The sequence below is a fragment of the Chiloscyllium plagiosum genome, unplaced genomic scaffold (genome assembly GCF_037043375.1).
Source record: "Chiloscyllium plagiosum isolate Xiang-an unplaced genomic scaffold, Cpla_swu_hap1 HiC_scaffold_2, whole genome shotgun sequence".
NCBI lineage: Eukaryota > Metazoa > Chordata > Chondrichthyes > Orectolobiformes > Hemiscylliidae > Chiloscyllium > Chiloscyllium plagiosum.
The window spans coordinates 152745581-152760009 of record NW_028270140.1 but is presented as its reverse complement, the minus strand read 5'-3'; the positions used below and the strand labels follow the sequence as shown (position 1 = coordinate 152760009).

Below are 14429 nucleotides of genomic sequence, written 5' to 3'. Positions count from 1 at the left end.
TGATTTCCCATGCACAAAGCCACGGTGACTATCCCTAATCAGTCATTGCCTCTCCAAATACATGTAACTCCTATCTCTCAGAATTCACTCTAAGAACTTATCTACTACTGATGTCAGACTCAAAGGTGAGTAGTTCCCAGGCATTTCCTTGTAGCTTTAAATAAAGGCACAACATTAGCCATCCTCTATTCCTCCTGCACTTCACCCATGGCTGTGGATGATAAAAATATCTCTGCTAAGTGCTCCACAATTTCTTTCCTAACTTCCCACCATGTCCTGGGATACACTTGATCAGACTCCTGGGATCTATCCATTTTTATGCTTGTTAAGACCTCCAACACTTTCTCTTCTGTAAAGTGGACAGTTTTCAAGACATCAATATCTATCTTCCCTGAGTTCCCTGGCCTCCATTTCTTCCGCCACAGTAAAAACTGGTGCAAAATATTTGTTTAGTATATCTCTTCCATCTCCTGTGGTTCTGCAAGTGGGTGTCATCATTGATCTTGAAGAGGCCCTATTCCCTCTTTAGTTGCTCTCTGGCTCTTAATAACCTTATAGAATCTGTTTGGATTATCCTTAAACTTACCTGCCAAAGTTACCTCATATCCCCTTTTTGCCCTCCTGATTTACCCCGTAAACTACTGCTACATCCCTTATACTCTTCAAGAGATTTATTTGATCCCACTTGTCAATTCCTAATATACGACTCCTTCTTATTCTTGACAAGAACCTCAATATCTTTATTCATCTATTGTTTCCTACTCTTACTAGTCTTATCCTTCGCTCTAACAAAAATAGCACCTTTGACCTTTCATTATTTCATATTTCAAATGCTTCCACTTGCCAGTCATCTAGTTATATGTGAATAGTTGACTCCAATCAACTTTTGAAAGTTCCTGTCTCATATCACAAAATTTGTTTTACTTCAATTAAGAATTTTAACTTTTATATAAACCATATCCTTTTCCATAACTGTTTAAAAAGTAATAGAATTATGGTCACTGGCCCCAAAGTGCTCCTCCATTAACACTTCAGTCATTTGCCCTGACTTATTTCCCAAGAGAAAGTCATGTTTATTTCTTCTCCAGTAGTTACCTCTACGTATTGAAAATACCTTTTTCTTGAACACAATGAACAAATTTCTCACTATCCAAATGCATAATATTTTGGCAGTCCCAGTCTATGTTTGGAAAGTTTAAATCTCCTGATATTAGAACCCTATAGTTCCTACATTTATCTATAATTTCTCTGCAAATTTGCTCCTCAATTTCCCTCTAACTTTTGGGAGGGTCTATAGTATATTCCTATCAAGGTGATCATTCACGAGGTTTATACCATCATGAGGGGTATAGATAAAGAGAATAGCAAAGGTCTTTTCCTTTGGGAGTGGGAGTTCCAAAGTAGGGTGTATATTTTTTAGGCAAGAGGAAAAAGATTTAGAAGAGACCTAGGTGGAAATATTTTCACACAGAGGGTGGTTTGTATGTGGAATGAACTGCCCGAGGAAGTGCTGGATGCAGGTATAGTTACAAGGTTTAAAAGACATTTGGATGTGTACAGGAATAGGAAAAGTTTGGAAGGATATGGTGCAAATGCACACAAATGGGAATAGTTCTATTTGGGAATTTTGGTCAGCATGGACGAGATGGACCAATAGCTGTTTCAGCGCTGTCTGACTCTATGTCACTATACCTATAAAACAGGGACAATCCATTTGCTGTGGATGTATTACAGACTCCTAAACAGTCAGGGTAAGGTAGAAAGATAGATATGTTGGCAAATCCTGGAGAACTATAAAAGTAACAAGGTAATAACAGATATCATCTTCCCCCACATTCAATTGGATTGACAAAGAGTGAAAGCTTAGAGCAGCCAGAATTCTTAAAATATGTCCAGGAGAGATTTTAAACCAGCACACAGAAATTTCTACATGATAGGGGTGATGCTGGATTGAATTCTAGCCTGAGGATCGTTGATGTGTCACTGAGGAGCATTTCAATAACAGTGACTATGACTTAGGTAGATTTCAGGTAATTATGATCAGGACAAAGTTCTGATTGAGGAGAAGGCTGATTTTAATAAGACAGTATCTGGCTGAGATAGATTGGAATCAGTACCTGCAGGAAAATCCATGTCAGAGCAGAGAGAGACATTCATAAGGTGAGTCTAGAGCCAACATGTCTTTTTAAGGTGAAGGTGATGGGGAGGACCAACAAGTCAAGCGATTCTGGATGCACAGGATTGGAAAAATGAAAAGAAGGAAGCTATTGGGAGGGACTGAGCTCCGAAAATACCGGATGGCCTCAGAGTATAGAAAGTACAGAAGGTCGCTTACAGAAGAATTTAGGAGAGTAAAATGGGACAGGATAAAACACTGTTTGATAATATTAAGGAAAATCAGAGGGAATATTATATGTATATTGGGGCAAGAGAATAATCAGGGAAAGAATAGCCACATTAAGATCAAAATGGCAGTCCATGGATGGAGATAAAGTTGTCGACAATGTCTCAAATGAATATTTCACATCTGTATTCACTATAGAGAGAAGCACAATGCAGGTACAAAAATCGGGGAAGGGTCTGTGGTAAATGTGAACAATGTAGCCTGTAGAAGGTGCAAAAAGTAGCAGTTTTATCAGTCTTGAAAGGGGCTAAAACCCAGGCTCAGGTGAGATGTATCCCAGGCTGTCCCTGGGGCAAGGGAAGAGAATGCAATGGCTCTGATATTAATTTTCAAATCCTCTCTGGCCACAGGAGGGGTGCCAGAGCACTGAAGGCAGCTAAGGTGGTACCATTATTCAAGAAAGGTGGTAGTCATAAACCAGGAAATTACATGCCAGTTGTGGGGAAATTATTGGGAACTAATCTGAGGGACAGAATGAATCACTGCTTGGAGAAGCAAGGATTAATCCAGGATAATTAGCATGGCTTTGTAAAGGAATTGGATTGAATTGGACTCAATTGAATTTTCAGAGAGGTGACTATCTACATGGATGAGGGTAATACAGATGATGAGGACTACAGTCTGCTTCACTTAAGGATGGCTTACTCAATTCACTTTCTGTACATTCACCAGATAGGATTATCTCTGTGACTCCGTGAAACATGTTAACATAAATTAATTCGGTGACTCTTTCTAGCCTTTCTGCTCGGAGTCCTGAAATTGCTTCAGACTAATTTTCAGCTCTGATGGTCTGGAGATTGCTTTCCAACTATAAACCTGGAGACTTCTACAAGTTCTTTTCAAAAATGTACGTCTGCTGGTTTGACTTCTATTCTTCTAAACTCAATCTACTAGTGATACTTAATGATGTGTTCCGACAGACCATAAAACTCAAATTTGTAAATACTCATCAATTAACTCCCCAGATCACTTAGCTACATGGACATACTTCCTCAGGAAGGTTGTCTTTACTTCACTGTTCCAGATCACTTTCTGACCTCTTCTTTAAAAAAACAATCACTTTCACAGAACTGAAAATTAAAGTCTATTTTCCCTCCACATTTGAATCCAAGTTCTGAATGAATAATAGTGTTTTATAAACTGCCATCACACTATGCCCTCTGATTCTTGATCACTTCATGAGTGGATACGGTATTCCTCTATCTACACTATCCTGACCCTTCATGAGTAGATACGGTCTCTCTCTTTCTGCACTAATTCTGACCCTTCATGAGTGGGTATGGTCTTTCTCTATCTACACTATCCTCACCTTTCATGAGTGGGTATGGTCTTTCTCTATCTACACTAATTCTGACCCTTCATGAATGGGTATGGTCTCTCTCTGTCTAGAATTCCTGAAGAAGGGCTAATGCCCGAAACGTCGATTCTCCTGTTCCCTAGATGCTGCCTGACCTGCTGCGCTTTTCCAGCAACACATTTCCATCTCTGATCTCCAGCATCTGCAGACCTCACTTTCTCCTCTCTCTCTATCTATACTATCCTGACCTTTCATGAGTGGGTACGGTCTCTATCTACACAATTCTGATCATTCATGATTTTAAAAATCTCAATAAAATCTTCCTTTTGGCCAGATCCATTCTGAACCCCATGATTTAATGACCTCTCATTATTTTGATTTCTCCAGTTGTCCATTTAACCACAAGAGGAAATATTGTGTGTGTCCACTCTAGCAAAAGATTGCACCTTTGAAATATCTCTGTCAGATTATCCCTTTGTTATGTTCTTCTCTTCAATGCAAAAATATCAGATACACACAGGATTGATGAAACAATGATATGTGTTTTATTTGAAGGGAATATTTTGATTTGCTAGGAGCTATTTTATTGTAAATCTGACTTCTTTTCTGCTGCTTCAGACTGTCTAACAAATCATGGGAATAACCCATTGTATCCTGATGAAGTATTTAATGATTGGCAGCAGTTTAAGATTATGTTATCACAACATTTCTTATGTAATGAAGTGGTATAATTAACTCCCCAACTTCCGTTATAGGGTCATCTAGTGAAGTAAGGTCCATTAATGATGACAACATCTGTTAGGGCTCTGAACAGATTGAAGGACAAACCTGATGTGACTTGAACCCAGAGGTTTGATAAGGTTCCCCAAGGTAGGCTTATGCGGAAAGTCAGGAGGCATGGGATAGTGGGAAGTTTGGCCAGTTGGATAGAGAACTGGCTAACTGGTCGAAGTCAGAGAGTGGTGGTAGATGGTAAATATTCAACCTGGAGCCCAGTTACAAGTGGAGTTCCGCAGGGATCAGTTCTGAGTCCTCTGCTGTTTGTAATTTGTATTAATGACTTGGAAGAGGGTGTCGAAGGGTGGGTCAGTAAAGTTGCAGACGATACGAAGATTGGTGGAGTTGTGGATAGTGAGGAGGGCTGTTGTCGGCTGCAAAGGGACTTAGATATGATGCAGAGCTGGGCTGAGGAATGGCGGATGGAGTTCATCCCTGTCAAGTATGAGGTTGTCCATTTTGGAAGGACAAATAAGAATGTGGAATACAGGGTTAATGGTAGGGTTCTTAGTAAGGTGGAGGAGCAGAGAGATCTTGGGGTCTATGTTCATAGATCTTTGAATGTTGCCCCTCAGATGGATAGAGCTTGTAAGAAGGCCTATAGTGTATTAGCATTCATTAGCAGAGGGATTGAATTCAAGAGTCGTGAGGTGATGTTGCAGCTGTACAGGACCTTGATAAGGCCACATTTGGAGTACTGTGTGCAGTTCTGGTCGCCTCATTTTAGGAAAGATGTGGAGAGTGTGCAGAGGAGATTTACCAGGATGTTGCCTGGAATGGAGAATAGGTCGTACGAGGATAAGTTGAGTGTGCTAGGCCTTTTCTCATTGGAACATTGAAGGATTAGGGGTGACTTGATAGAGGTTTATAAGATGATCAGGGGAATAGATAGAGTAGACAGTCAGAGACATTTTCCCTGGGTACAACAGAGTGTTACAAGGGGACATAAATTTAAGGTGAAGGGTGGAAGGTATAGGGGGGATGTCAGGGGTAGGTTCTTTACCCAGAGAGTGGTGGGGGCATGGAATGCGCTTCCTGTGGGAGTGGCAGAGTCAGAATCATTGGTGACCTTTAAGCGGCAATTGGATAGGTACATGGATAGGTGCTTAAGCTAGGACAAATGTTCGGCACGATATTGTGGGCCGAAGGGCCTGTTCTGTGCTGTTTTGTTCTATGTTCTATGTTCTATGTTCAGAGCTTCTCAAAGCAGGGACACTCCCCATTGAATCACAACAATGTCCTACACATTGAACAGTATAGAATCAAATAAAGCTCAACGTCAATGTCACTTAACTCACCAAGTCCATAATACTGGTTCTCCATGACAACCCACCAAGCCTCCCTACCTTACATCCCAATAAGTAACAGTACTAAGCCAGAGGCAGCTGAACCCAAAGACTGGAGAAGCTGCAAAAAAAATGCCATGAATTATACCAGATCAGAGTGGTTCACAAAGAGATGCCAAAAGGGAAGATTAATGCTACAAAAAACACCTATTGAAACAGTGAAGATAGACATGAACAAGGTTAGTGGTCAGCAATAGTACTGAAACGTTAAGACTCAAAACAAGTAACTGCTGATAATGTGGAAGCAATAGCGAGTGGTATTATTAGGTGGCTATAAATCTAGACATTTAGGATATGTTTCAGGGAATGATGTTCAAAGTGCACAAAAGGAGTTTCATTTAAAAAAAAAACAGGAATTAAGAGTCTCATGATGACCATAACCTCTCAGGGAAAAAAAATAGTTTATCCTATGTGGTTGATCCACATGTGACACCAGACGCAGAGCAATGAGTGACTCTGAATTGCCCTCTGGCCATTTAGGGATGGACAATGAATGCCAACCTGGCTAGTAACAACTGCATTCTATGAATGAATGATAAAACCAAAGAAGCCATGGAAGGTGACAAGACCAGACCCATACTGTCCTTAGGATTCAGGGAATTTCTGGTGAGGAGCAATGAGATTAACTGCTCCAAGGATGAAAATGTTCTGGAGGATTGTGGAGAGACAGGCCAGCTTACAATCATGAGTCCCAAAGCCAGAAGGTGTTTTTTTCATGTGAAGAGGTCAGTAACCAGTGAATACAGATTTAAGGTCAGAGATAGAGTGTAAGAGGAGAATTGGGGAGATATGATTTCACATCGAGGGTGATAAAAGTCTGCACTCACTACTTGAAAGGGTGCTTGAGTTAGAAAGAAGTATTTAGGTGTTCATTTGAGTTTCCATTTGCTTCCATTTGCTTCTTCAATAGCCCACACCTCTGTTTTCTAATTTCATTTTGATTTATTAAACCTCCCTCCAGCCCGACTGCTGGAAAGTGGGATACGTGTAGATTTAGGGATTTTTTTCTTGGTTGGCACTCAGCAGCTAAAGGGCCTCTCCTGTTCTGTTTGATTCTATGATTCTATGGGTCGGCACACAATATGTCGAGAGTGTGGCGCTAGAAAAACACAGCTGGTCAGGTCAGCACATCATATGAATGGAGATAAGATAGGAGTAATCCAAAAGCTCCATAACAGGAGCTATATGGTGGGAAATGAAGTAAGTCAGGAGATAGTAAGAGCATGTAACAAAGGTAGTACATTAATCATGCACATTGGGATAATCAGATTAGCAGAGGAAGCCATAAAGAAGAATTCATTGAACATATTCAAGACAGTTTCTGAGTTCAATATGTTGTGGATCCATCAAGTGATGAGGCTATTTTGGATTTGGTGATGTATCATGATTCAGGTTTAGTCAATGATGCCAGAGTGAAAGATACCCTGAAAACAGTGACCATAATATGTGAGAATTTAGTGTTCAGTTTGAAAGGGAGAAAGTTAGGTTGGAAGTAACTGTGCTTGGCTTATAAAAGGGTAATTATAAATGAATGAGGACAGAACTCCATGGAGCTGGCTGCAGAAGAAGTTTAGCAGTAAAAATGGCGAAGGAACAATGACAGGCTTTTAAGGAAATAGCTCATGGCTCACCGCAAAGGATGTTATCCAGTGAGGAGAAGCATTCTAGGAAGTTGATAAGACAATCAAGATTAATGAGAGAAGTTAAGTATAGCATCAGGTTGGAAGAAGAAACGTACAACATAATAAACATTCATGGTAAACCAGAGAATTGGGAAAATTTTAACAACCAACAAAAGATGATGGAAAAATAATAAAGCAGGAATGAATACACTTTGCGGGTAAACTAGCAAGTAATATCAAAACGGAGAGCAAGACTTACTTTAAATCAATAAAAAGGAAGAAAAAAGCTCGAGTGAACATAAGGCCCTCAAAGGATAAGTGTGGGAAATGATAATGGGGAACGAAGAAATTGCAGAGGCGTTTTCACAGTGGAAGACATTAATTTTGTCCCAATTTTAATAAATATTCAAGCTGTTAAAAAAAAATAAAATACAACCACTATCATGAGAGGAAGAAGTCTTAGGGAAAGTAATGGTGTTAAGGACAAAGTGGGCTCCTGGACTTGATGCGAAGCATCCTGGGATATTAAAGGAAGTGGCTATAGAGACAATAGATGCATGGGTACCAACCTTCCAGAAGCAATAGATTCTGGGAAGGTGCTAGAGAATTGGAACTCTACCAATACAACATCTTTGTTTTTAAAGTAAAGGAGATAAAAAATAAAACAGGTAACCATAGACCAGTTAGTTAAAGCCTGTTATTGTGAAAATGTTGGAGTCTATTATTAAGGTTATAATCATTGGGCATGTAGAAATGGATATTACGATCAAGTAGAGTCAGCACAACTTCACGAGAAGGAAATTATGCCTTACAAATTTACTTGAATTCTTTGAGGTGGTTACAAGCTGGAGACATAAAGGGGAATCAGTGGATATTATATGTTTGGATTTTCAGAAAACATTTCACAAGGAGCAAAACATTAAACTCCCTAATAAGATTAGATTCAATAGTGCTGGTAGTAGTATATTAGAATGGATAGAGGATTGACTAACTAATAGAAAACAGAGTGTTGGGATCGGGGGTGGTTTCAGGCCAGCAACCTGTAATTAGCAGTGTGCCACAAGGATCTGTGCTAGAACCACATTTATTTCCAACATTTGTTAATGACTTGGATGAGATAAGTGAACAAACTGTAGCCATGTTTGCTGATGACAAAAAAGTAGGCAAGAAGGCAAGTAATGAGAATAAAACAAAGTAGCCACAGAGAGATATAGACAGATTAAATGAGTGGGAAACACTTGGCATGTGAAATGTAACATAGAAAATGTGAGGTTATGCATTTTGGATGGAAGAAAAGAGGAGCTGAATATTATTGAAACAGAGAAAGCCTGCAGAAGGTGACAGAACAGAGGGATTTGGGAGTTTCATGAATCACAAGAACATACAAGCAGGTAGTAGGTAAGCTAAATGGGAATGTTGACCTTTGTTTCAAAAGGAATGGAATGTAAAAGTAAGGAGGTTTTGCTAAGTGCTGGAATACTGTGAATAGTTTTGGTCCCTTTTCAAAGGAAAGTTAAACTGGCAGATAAGTTTCACTAATTTGATGCCAAGAATGGAGGAAAGAGTCTGAGAAGATTGGGTCTGTACTTATTGGAATACAGAAGACTGAGAAGTGACTTCATTGAAACATAAAAGATTCTTTGCGTATTTGACTGGGTAGGTGCAGAATGATTGTTGACCTTGTAGGAGAGTCTAGGAACAGAGGGTATAATCTCAGAATGATGGCAGAATGATGGGTTTATGACAATGCTACTCCTTTAACAAGGTTATGTTGTCCTTGTCTTTTTTTCAGTGAGGTCGTAAAAGACACAAACTCTGAAAGGTCTGTGTTTGAAGAGATTCAGGGTCATTTTGATTATAGCTAACAGATATTGCCTCAAGCAGAAGCTTTTCAAGTTAAAAAAAAACACTTGTACAATGAAAGGGGAGTGGCCAGTTCTCCCAACTCAGCCTCTCTGGTTTGGTTTCGTTTTTAGCAGTAGTATTGAAAAAGCTGCTGGACTCAAAGAAACAGGTCCAGGCTGGTCCTCTCTCTCTCTCTCTCTAAGACCCTGTGCTTGACTTTAACTTTTGTGCCAATGGGTGTTTATGGGGATTGTAGTAAGTATTTGGAACAGCATCATGAACTTGGGATAATCTGTTGGGGTTTTGGATAGGTTAAGTTATTCGGTCTTCTGCTCTCTTGAAATTCTGTACTCTTGAAATTAAATTCTATTTTGCTTAAAACTATGTGGTTCAACCACCTGCGTCCCTCCTGGAATATCTACGATACACCTATACAATAGGCAGAGTTAGGGTCTGGGTTATTTTCTTGAAATGTTTAGAAGTGATCTGGCCTGGACCATGACAGATTGCACATTTAAGACAAGAAGAATGTCGTCTCCAAGAAGGTAATGAATATTTGGACCTCTGTGCCACAGACAACAGTTAATGTTGAGTCCTTAAGTATAGTCAGGGTTGAGAGAGACCAAGTTTATTCAGTATGGGAATCAGTTGTGGAGAAAAATCAGTGAAGTGTAATTTGACGTTTATCAGTACACTCACTATTGAAAGGTGGAACAGGCTCAATGGGCTGACTGGCCTTCTACAATGCTCCAGCTGCCTCAGTTCTCAACACCTCATTTTTGAAGCCTGTGAATCCCATTTTTTTTCCAATCACTCTCGTAATATGTCCTGACATCTTCAAACACCGATGCATACAGACCGCTAGCTTCCTTTTTCGAGATACATCCTTTAAAACTGCATCCTGGATTCTACATTGCCCACAGGGAGTGTGGAGGCGGGAGGGATCTTGAAGCATGGATCCTTGGTAATGTTCTGTCTGCTTCCTATCACAGACCACTGAAGCCTGTACAAAGATGGCAAATGAGTGGGTGCATGAGAGGATGTGGGTGGTTTCAGAAATGGTCTATAAATCCCAGCCTCATCTCTCTCCCTCTTGCTCGCTCCCCTCTGACTGCCTCCTGCCTCAGACCAACTGAAAGAGCCAAGGAACCAATCTGAATGCTCCAGGTGGAGCCGCTCTTCATTGAGCTGTGAGGGCAGAGACAACACTCAAACATTCTTTGTTACCTTCAATTTCCAGCTTTGTTGGAGACTGTGTTTGAAAACTGCCAATGTTGAGCTCCACACGACACAGATAGGGACCAGCATCCTCCTGGCGCAGTCCCTCCATCATTATTGAGATGTCATTGTTGCTGAGATTCCCCACGAATCTGAATCGATTCCCACTGTCTCGCTGTGTCACATTCTCACACAGCTCACCCTGGGAATGGTCTGTTTCAGAATATGTACACTTAAAGATAACACCTGTGTCAGATTTAATCCATATCACAGAGCCGGTGAGTGTGAGATTAGTGTCAGGGTGGGTGAAGCTGCAGGGTAAGACAGCGGTTCCTCCTTCCTCAGCTCTCACTCCATCTGCGACTGTCATTGACCAACCTTTATCAGAATCCTCTGTCAAGGGAGAGAAAGAGGCAGGGGATGTGAACACAGCACTGGGAAGGATATCAGCGTGCAGAACTGAAACTCTGAGACTTTGATCTGAGTCTGTTATTTAGTTGAAACAGGATTGGCATGTATAATGAGAGGCAGTTGTAATGTCTATTCATAAGCAATCCCGGATACTGGGACAGAGTTTCAGTACCCACCATGGCAGCTGCTGGAATTTCAATTCAGTTATTTCATTTGGAATTAAATGGTAACCATGAAACCATTATCAATTTTTGGAAAAAATCCATCTGGTCGACTGATAATTTTTAGAGCAGAGAAATGCCATTCTTATGTGGTCTGGCCTACTTGTGACTCCAGTCCCACAGCAACAGATTTGACCCTAAAATGTCCTCAGAAATGCCCAAGGGAGACACTCAGTTGCACAAAACCAGGACAATGAATGTCATGACTAAACAGGGAATAGTGTGTCAATAACCGTGTCCTGCTCTTCCACTCATTGTCAGTAACTGTACAAATGTACTAGAATCCCAATGAAGTCACCAACACCCAAACTGCCTGACAGGTCGCTACTCAGAACAGTAGGGAACCACATCAGCAATCTTCAGTTAAAATAATTCCATCAATTAATTTACAGTCATAACTGCAGTGACCCCTGACCCCCACCCCACCAACAAACACAGACTCATCACAATTAAGACAGAGAAAAGATAAACAGTTTATATTTCTACCAAGAATGAAAAAAAATAATATAGGCAGGGTAAATAAAATTCTGAAAATCAAAGAACTGACCACAAGATGGAAAAATCTTTCTCTGTCACTGTCCGTGTGGTTTTTTGCCATGATGCAATGCTGCTCTCTGTGCTGTGACAGTTGTCCTTGAAATTCAATGAGTAATCAGGTGAACTATCTTTGCTTATCTTTTTTTTCAGCTCTCTCAGTTTTTTCCATCCTTATCTCCATGGTGATGCGGGAGTGGGAGAGATGGCTGCTTTCTGTCTGTAGGCTCTAGATGTTTTCCCCATTCAGCAGCTGTGTTTACAGAGTTTTTGGAGAGGCTGACAGGTGAGATTTTTTCATCAGAAGATTGAAAGCTATCTGCTGGGCGGTTTGAGCAGGAGTCATTATTCATTTGTTCAGCTAAGTGGGTGAATTTATTGAAGGTTTATACATTTGATTTTTATTCAGATTTATATGCTCTTATTTTTTGCATGTTTAGTCTAATTTATATATAAGCTATTGTAAGTTGCCTCTTTTTCAGCTTCATGACATTGAGGGCATACAAGAGACACAGAGTTAGGTGGCTTGTAGATTGAGAGAAGTCATAACACATCAGGATCAGTCAGATGGATGACTGTCAGGAAAGGCAAAAGGGTAGTTCAGAAGTCTTCCGTTGGTATATCTCTCCCAAAGAGATATTGAGTTTTGGGATCTATTGAAAGGATAGTCTTCTAGAGGAATATAGAAGAGACAGTCAGATCTTGGGCACTAAGAATGAATTTTATGTTTGGTGGGTTTGATAAAATTTAAAAGAATATTTGTTAAAGGGGACTGTCCTGTCAAGGGCACAGACAGGAGGTTCTGAAGCAGTGAACATGAATCTAGGATAGAATGTTGCTTTCCCGATATCAAGAAAGGGGGGAATGTAAAAGCGGAAGTTATTGTGTACATTGATAGGAAAGGCGCAGTTAGGAAAAAATTAAGGCTTTACAGAGTGAATATAAGAGGTTAGGTAGAAGATTATAAAAACAGATCCTCAAAAGTAGAATCTTTGGTTTACTCCCAGTGCTAAGCTCAAGTGAGGGAAAAAAGGATAAAGGAGAAAAGACTGAAGAAATGGTGTAATGTTCAGGGAATCAGATTCTTGGATTACTGGGATTTTGTTTCTAGGTGGAGGGATCCGAAGCAGCAGAGTAAATAGAAAGAAAGATGAGAATGGTTTTGAATCTGCAAACAAAAACCAAATTAATTTGAAAAGACAGACTAGAGCAAGTCAGAGAACAAAGTAAGTCTGAAGAATTAAACTAAATTTACTTCAATGCAAGGGATCTTACAGGTAAGACTGATGAACTCGGGGCATGTATGAGAACATGGGATTGGGATGATATATGTATTACAGAAACTTGGCTAAGGGACGGACAGGACTCGCTGCTCAATGTTCTGGGTTTTAGATACTATCAGAAGTATAGAAAAAGAAGCAAAAGAGGAGGAGGAATTTGGTTTAGCTTGAGGAAAATATTACTGTTGTAAGTAGAGAAGATATTTCTGAAAAACTCAGGAAGTGCAAAACTTGACCTTCTCTTGTGTAATAAGACAGAGAAGTAATTGAAATGATAGCAGGGGGACACTTAGGCTAAAGTGATCATAATTCTATTTGTTTTAACATAGTTATGGAAAAGGCTAAGCCTTCTTTAAAAATTAAAGTTTTTAATTGGAGTAAGGAAAATTTTAATTGTTTGAGACAAAATTTGAGTGGAGTAGAGTGTTCACAGGTAAAGGGACGTCTGATAAGTGGGAGGCTTCCAAATGTGTGATAACGAGTTGACACTAATAGTTTCGAGTCTTTATGTTCCTGTTAGATTTAAAAGTAAGGATGGTAGGATAAGATAACAATGGATGAATAAAAATGTTGAGGTTCTCGTCAAGTATAAAAATGAATCATACCTTAGATGTAAACAACTGAGTTCAAATGAATCACCTGCACAATATAAAGAATAATTGCGGGTTCCTTTGCAGAAATATTTGTATCACCTAAAAAATTCTGTTGGGGTGCTGAATGACTGGGGAGTGGCAAATGTCATGCCTTTATTTAAGAGGGAATGTAAGGAGAAGCCAGGGAATTACAGAAACGTGAGTCTGACGTCAGTGGTAGGTAGGTTGTCAGAAGTAATTCTGAAAGATTGAATTTATGTGGAGAGGCAAAGAATAATTAGGGATAGTCAGCATGGTTTTGTCTGACAGAAATCATGTCTCACAAACTTGACTGAGTTTCTTGAAGAAATAAACAAGAAGATTGATGAGGGCAGAGCAGTAGACATTGTTTACTTAGACTTTCATAAAGCCTTTGACAAGGTTCCACATGTTAGACTAATGAGAAAAGTTAGATCATGTGGGATTCAGGATGAGCTTGACAACTGGATAAAAAGTTGGCTTAATGGCAGAAGACAGAAACTGACTGTGGAGGGCTATTTTTCAGACTGGAAGCCTGTGACTGACAGTGTTCCACAGGGATCGGTGCTGGGTCCACTTTTGTTTGTCATTTATATAAATGATGTAGATGAGAATATAGAAAGCACAGTCAGTAAGATGTGAATGACACCAAAAATGGTGGTCCATCGGACAGTGAAGAAGGTTATCCGAGATTATGGAGAGATCTTGCTCAATCGGGTCAATGGGCTAAAGGGTGGCAGATGGAATTTAATTTGGGTAAATGTGATGTATTGCATTTTGGTAAAACAAGCAAAGGCAACACTTATACAATTAAAAGTAGGGCCTTCAGTAGTTTTGTAGAACAGAGAGAGACCTTGGCTTTC

The 14429-nt window shown here is 39.9% G+C and overlaps 1 protein-coding gene across 2 annotated transcripts in view; it reads right to left on the bottom strand.

Annotated features, from left to right (window-relative positions):
- The window catches only part of LOC122565210 (polymeric immunoglobulin receptor-like), a 168614-nt gene that overhangs the window by 29319 nt on the left and 124866 nt on the right, over positions 1 to 14429 (bottom strand). For both annotated transcript variants that reach the window (XM_087974883.1, XM_087974876.1), the window contains one exon: positions 10519 to 10902. In XM_087974883.1, coding sequence (XP_087831009.1) covers positions 10519 to 10902 — 384 coding nt within the window. The remainder of the gene's footprint in view (positions 1 to 10518; positions 10903 to 14429) is intronic.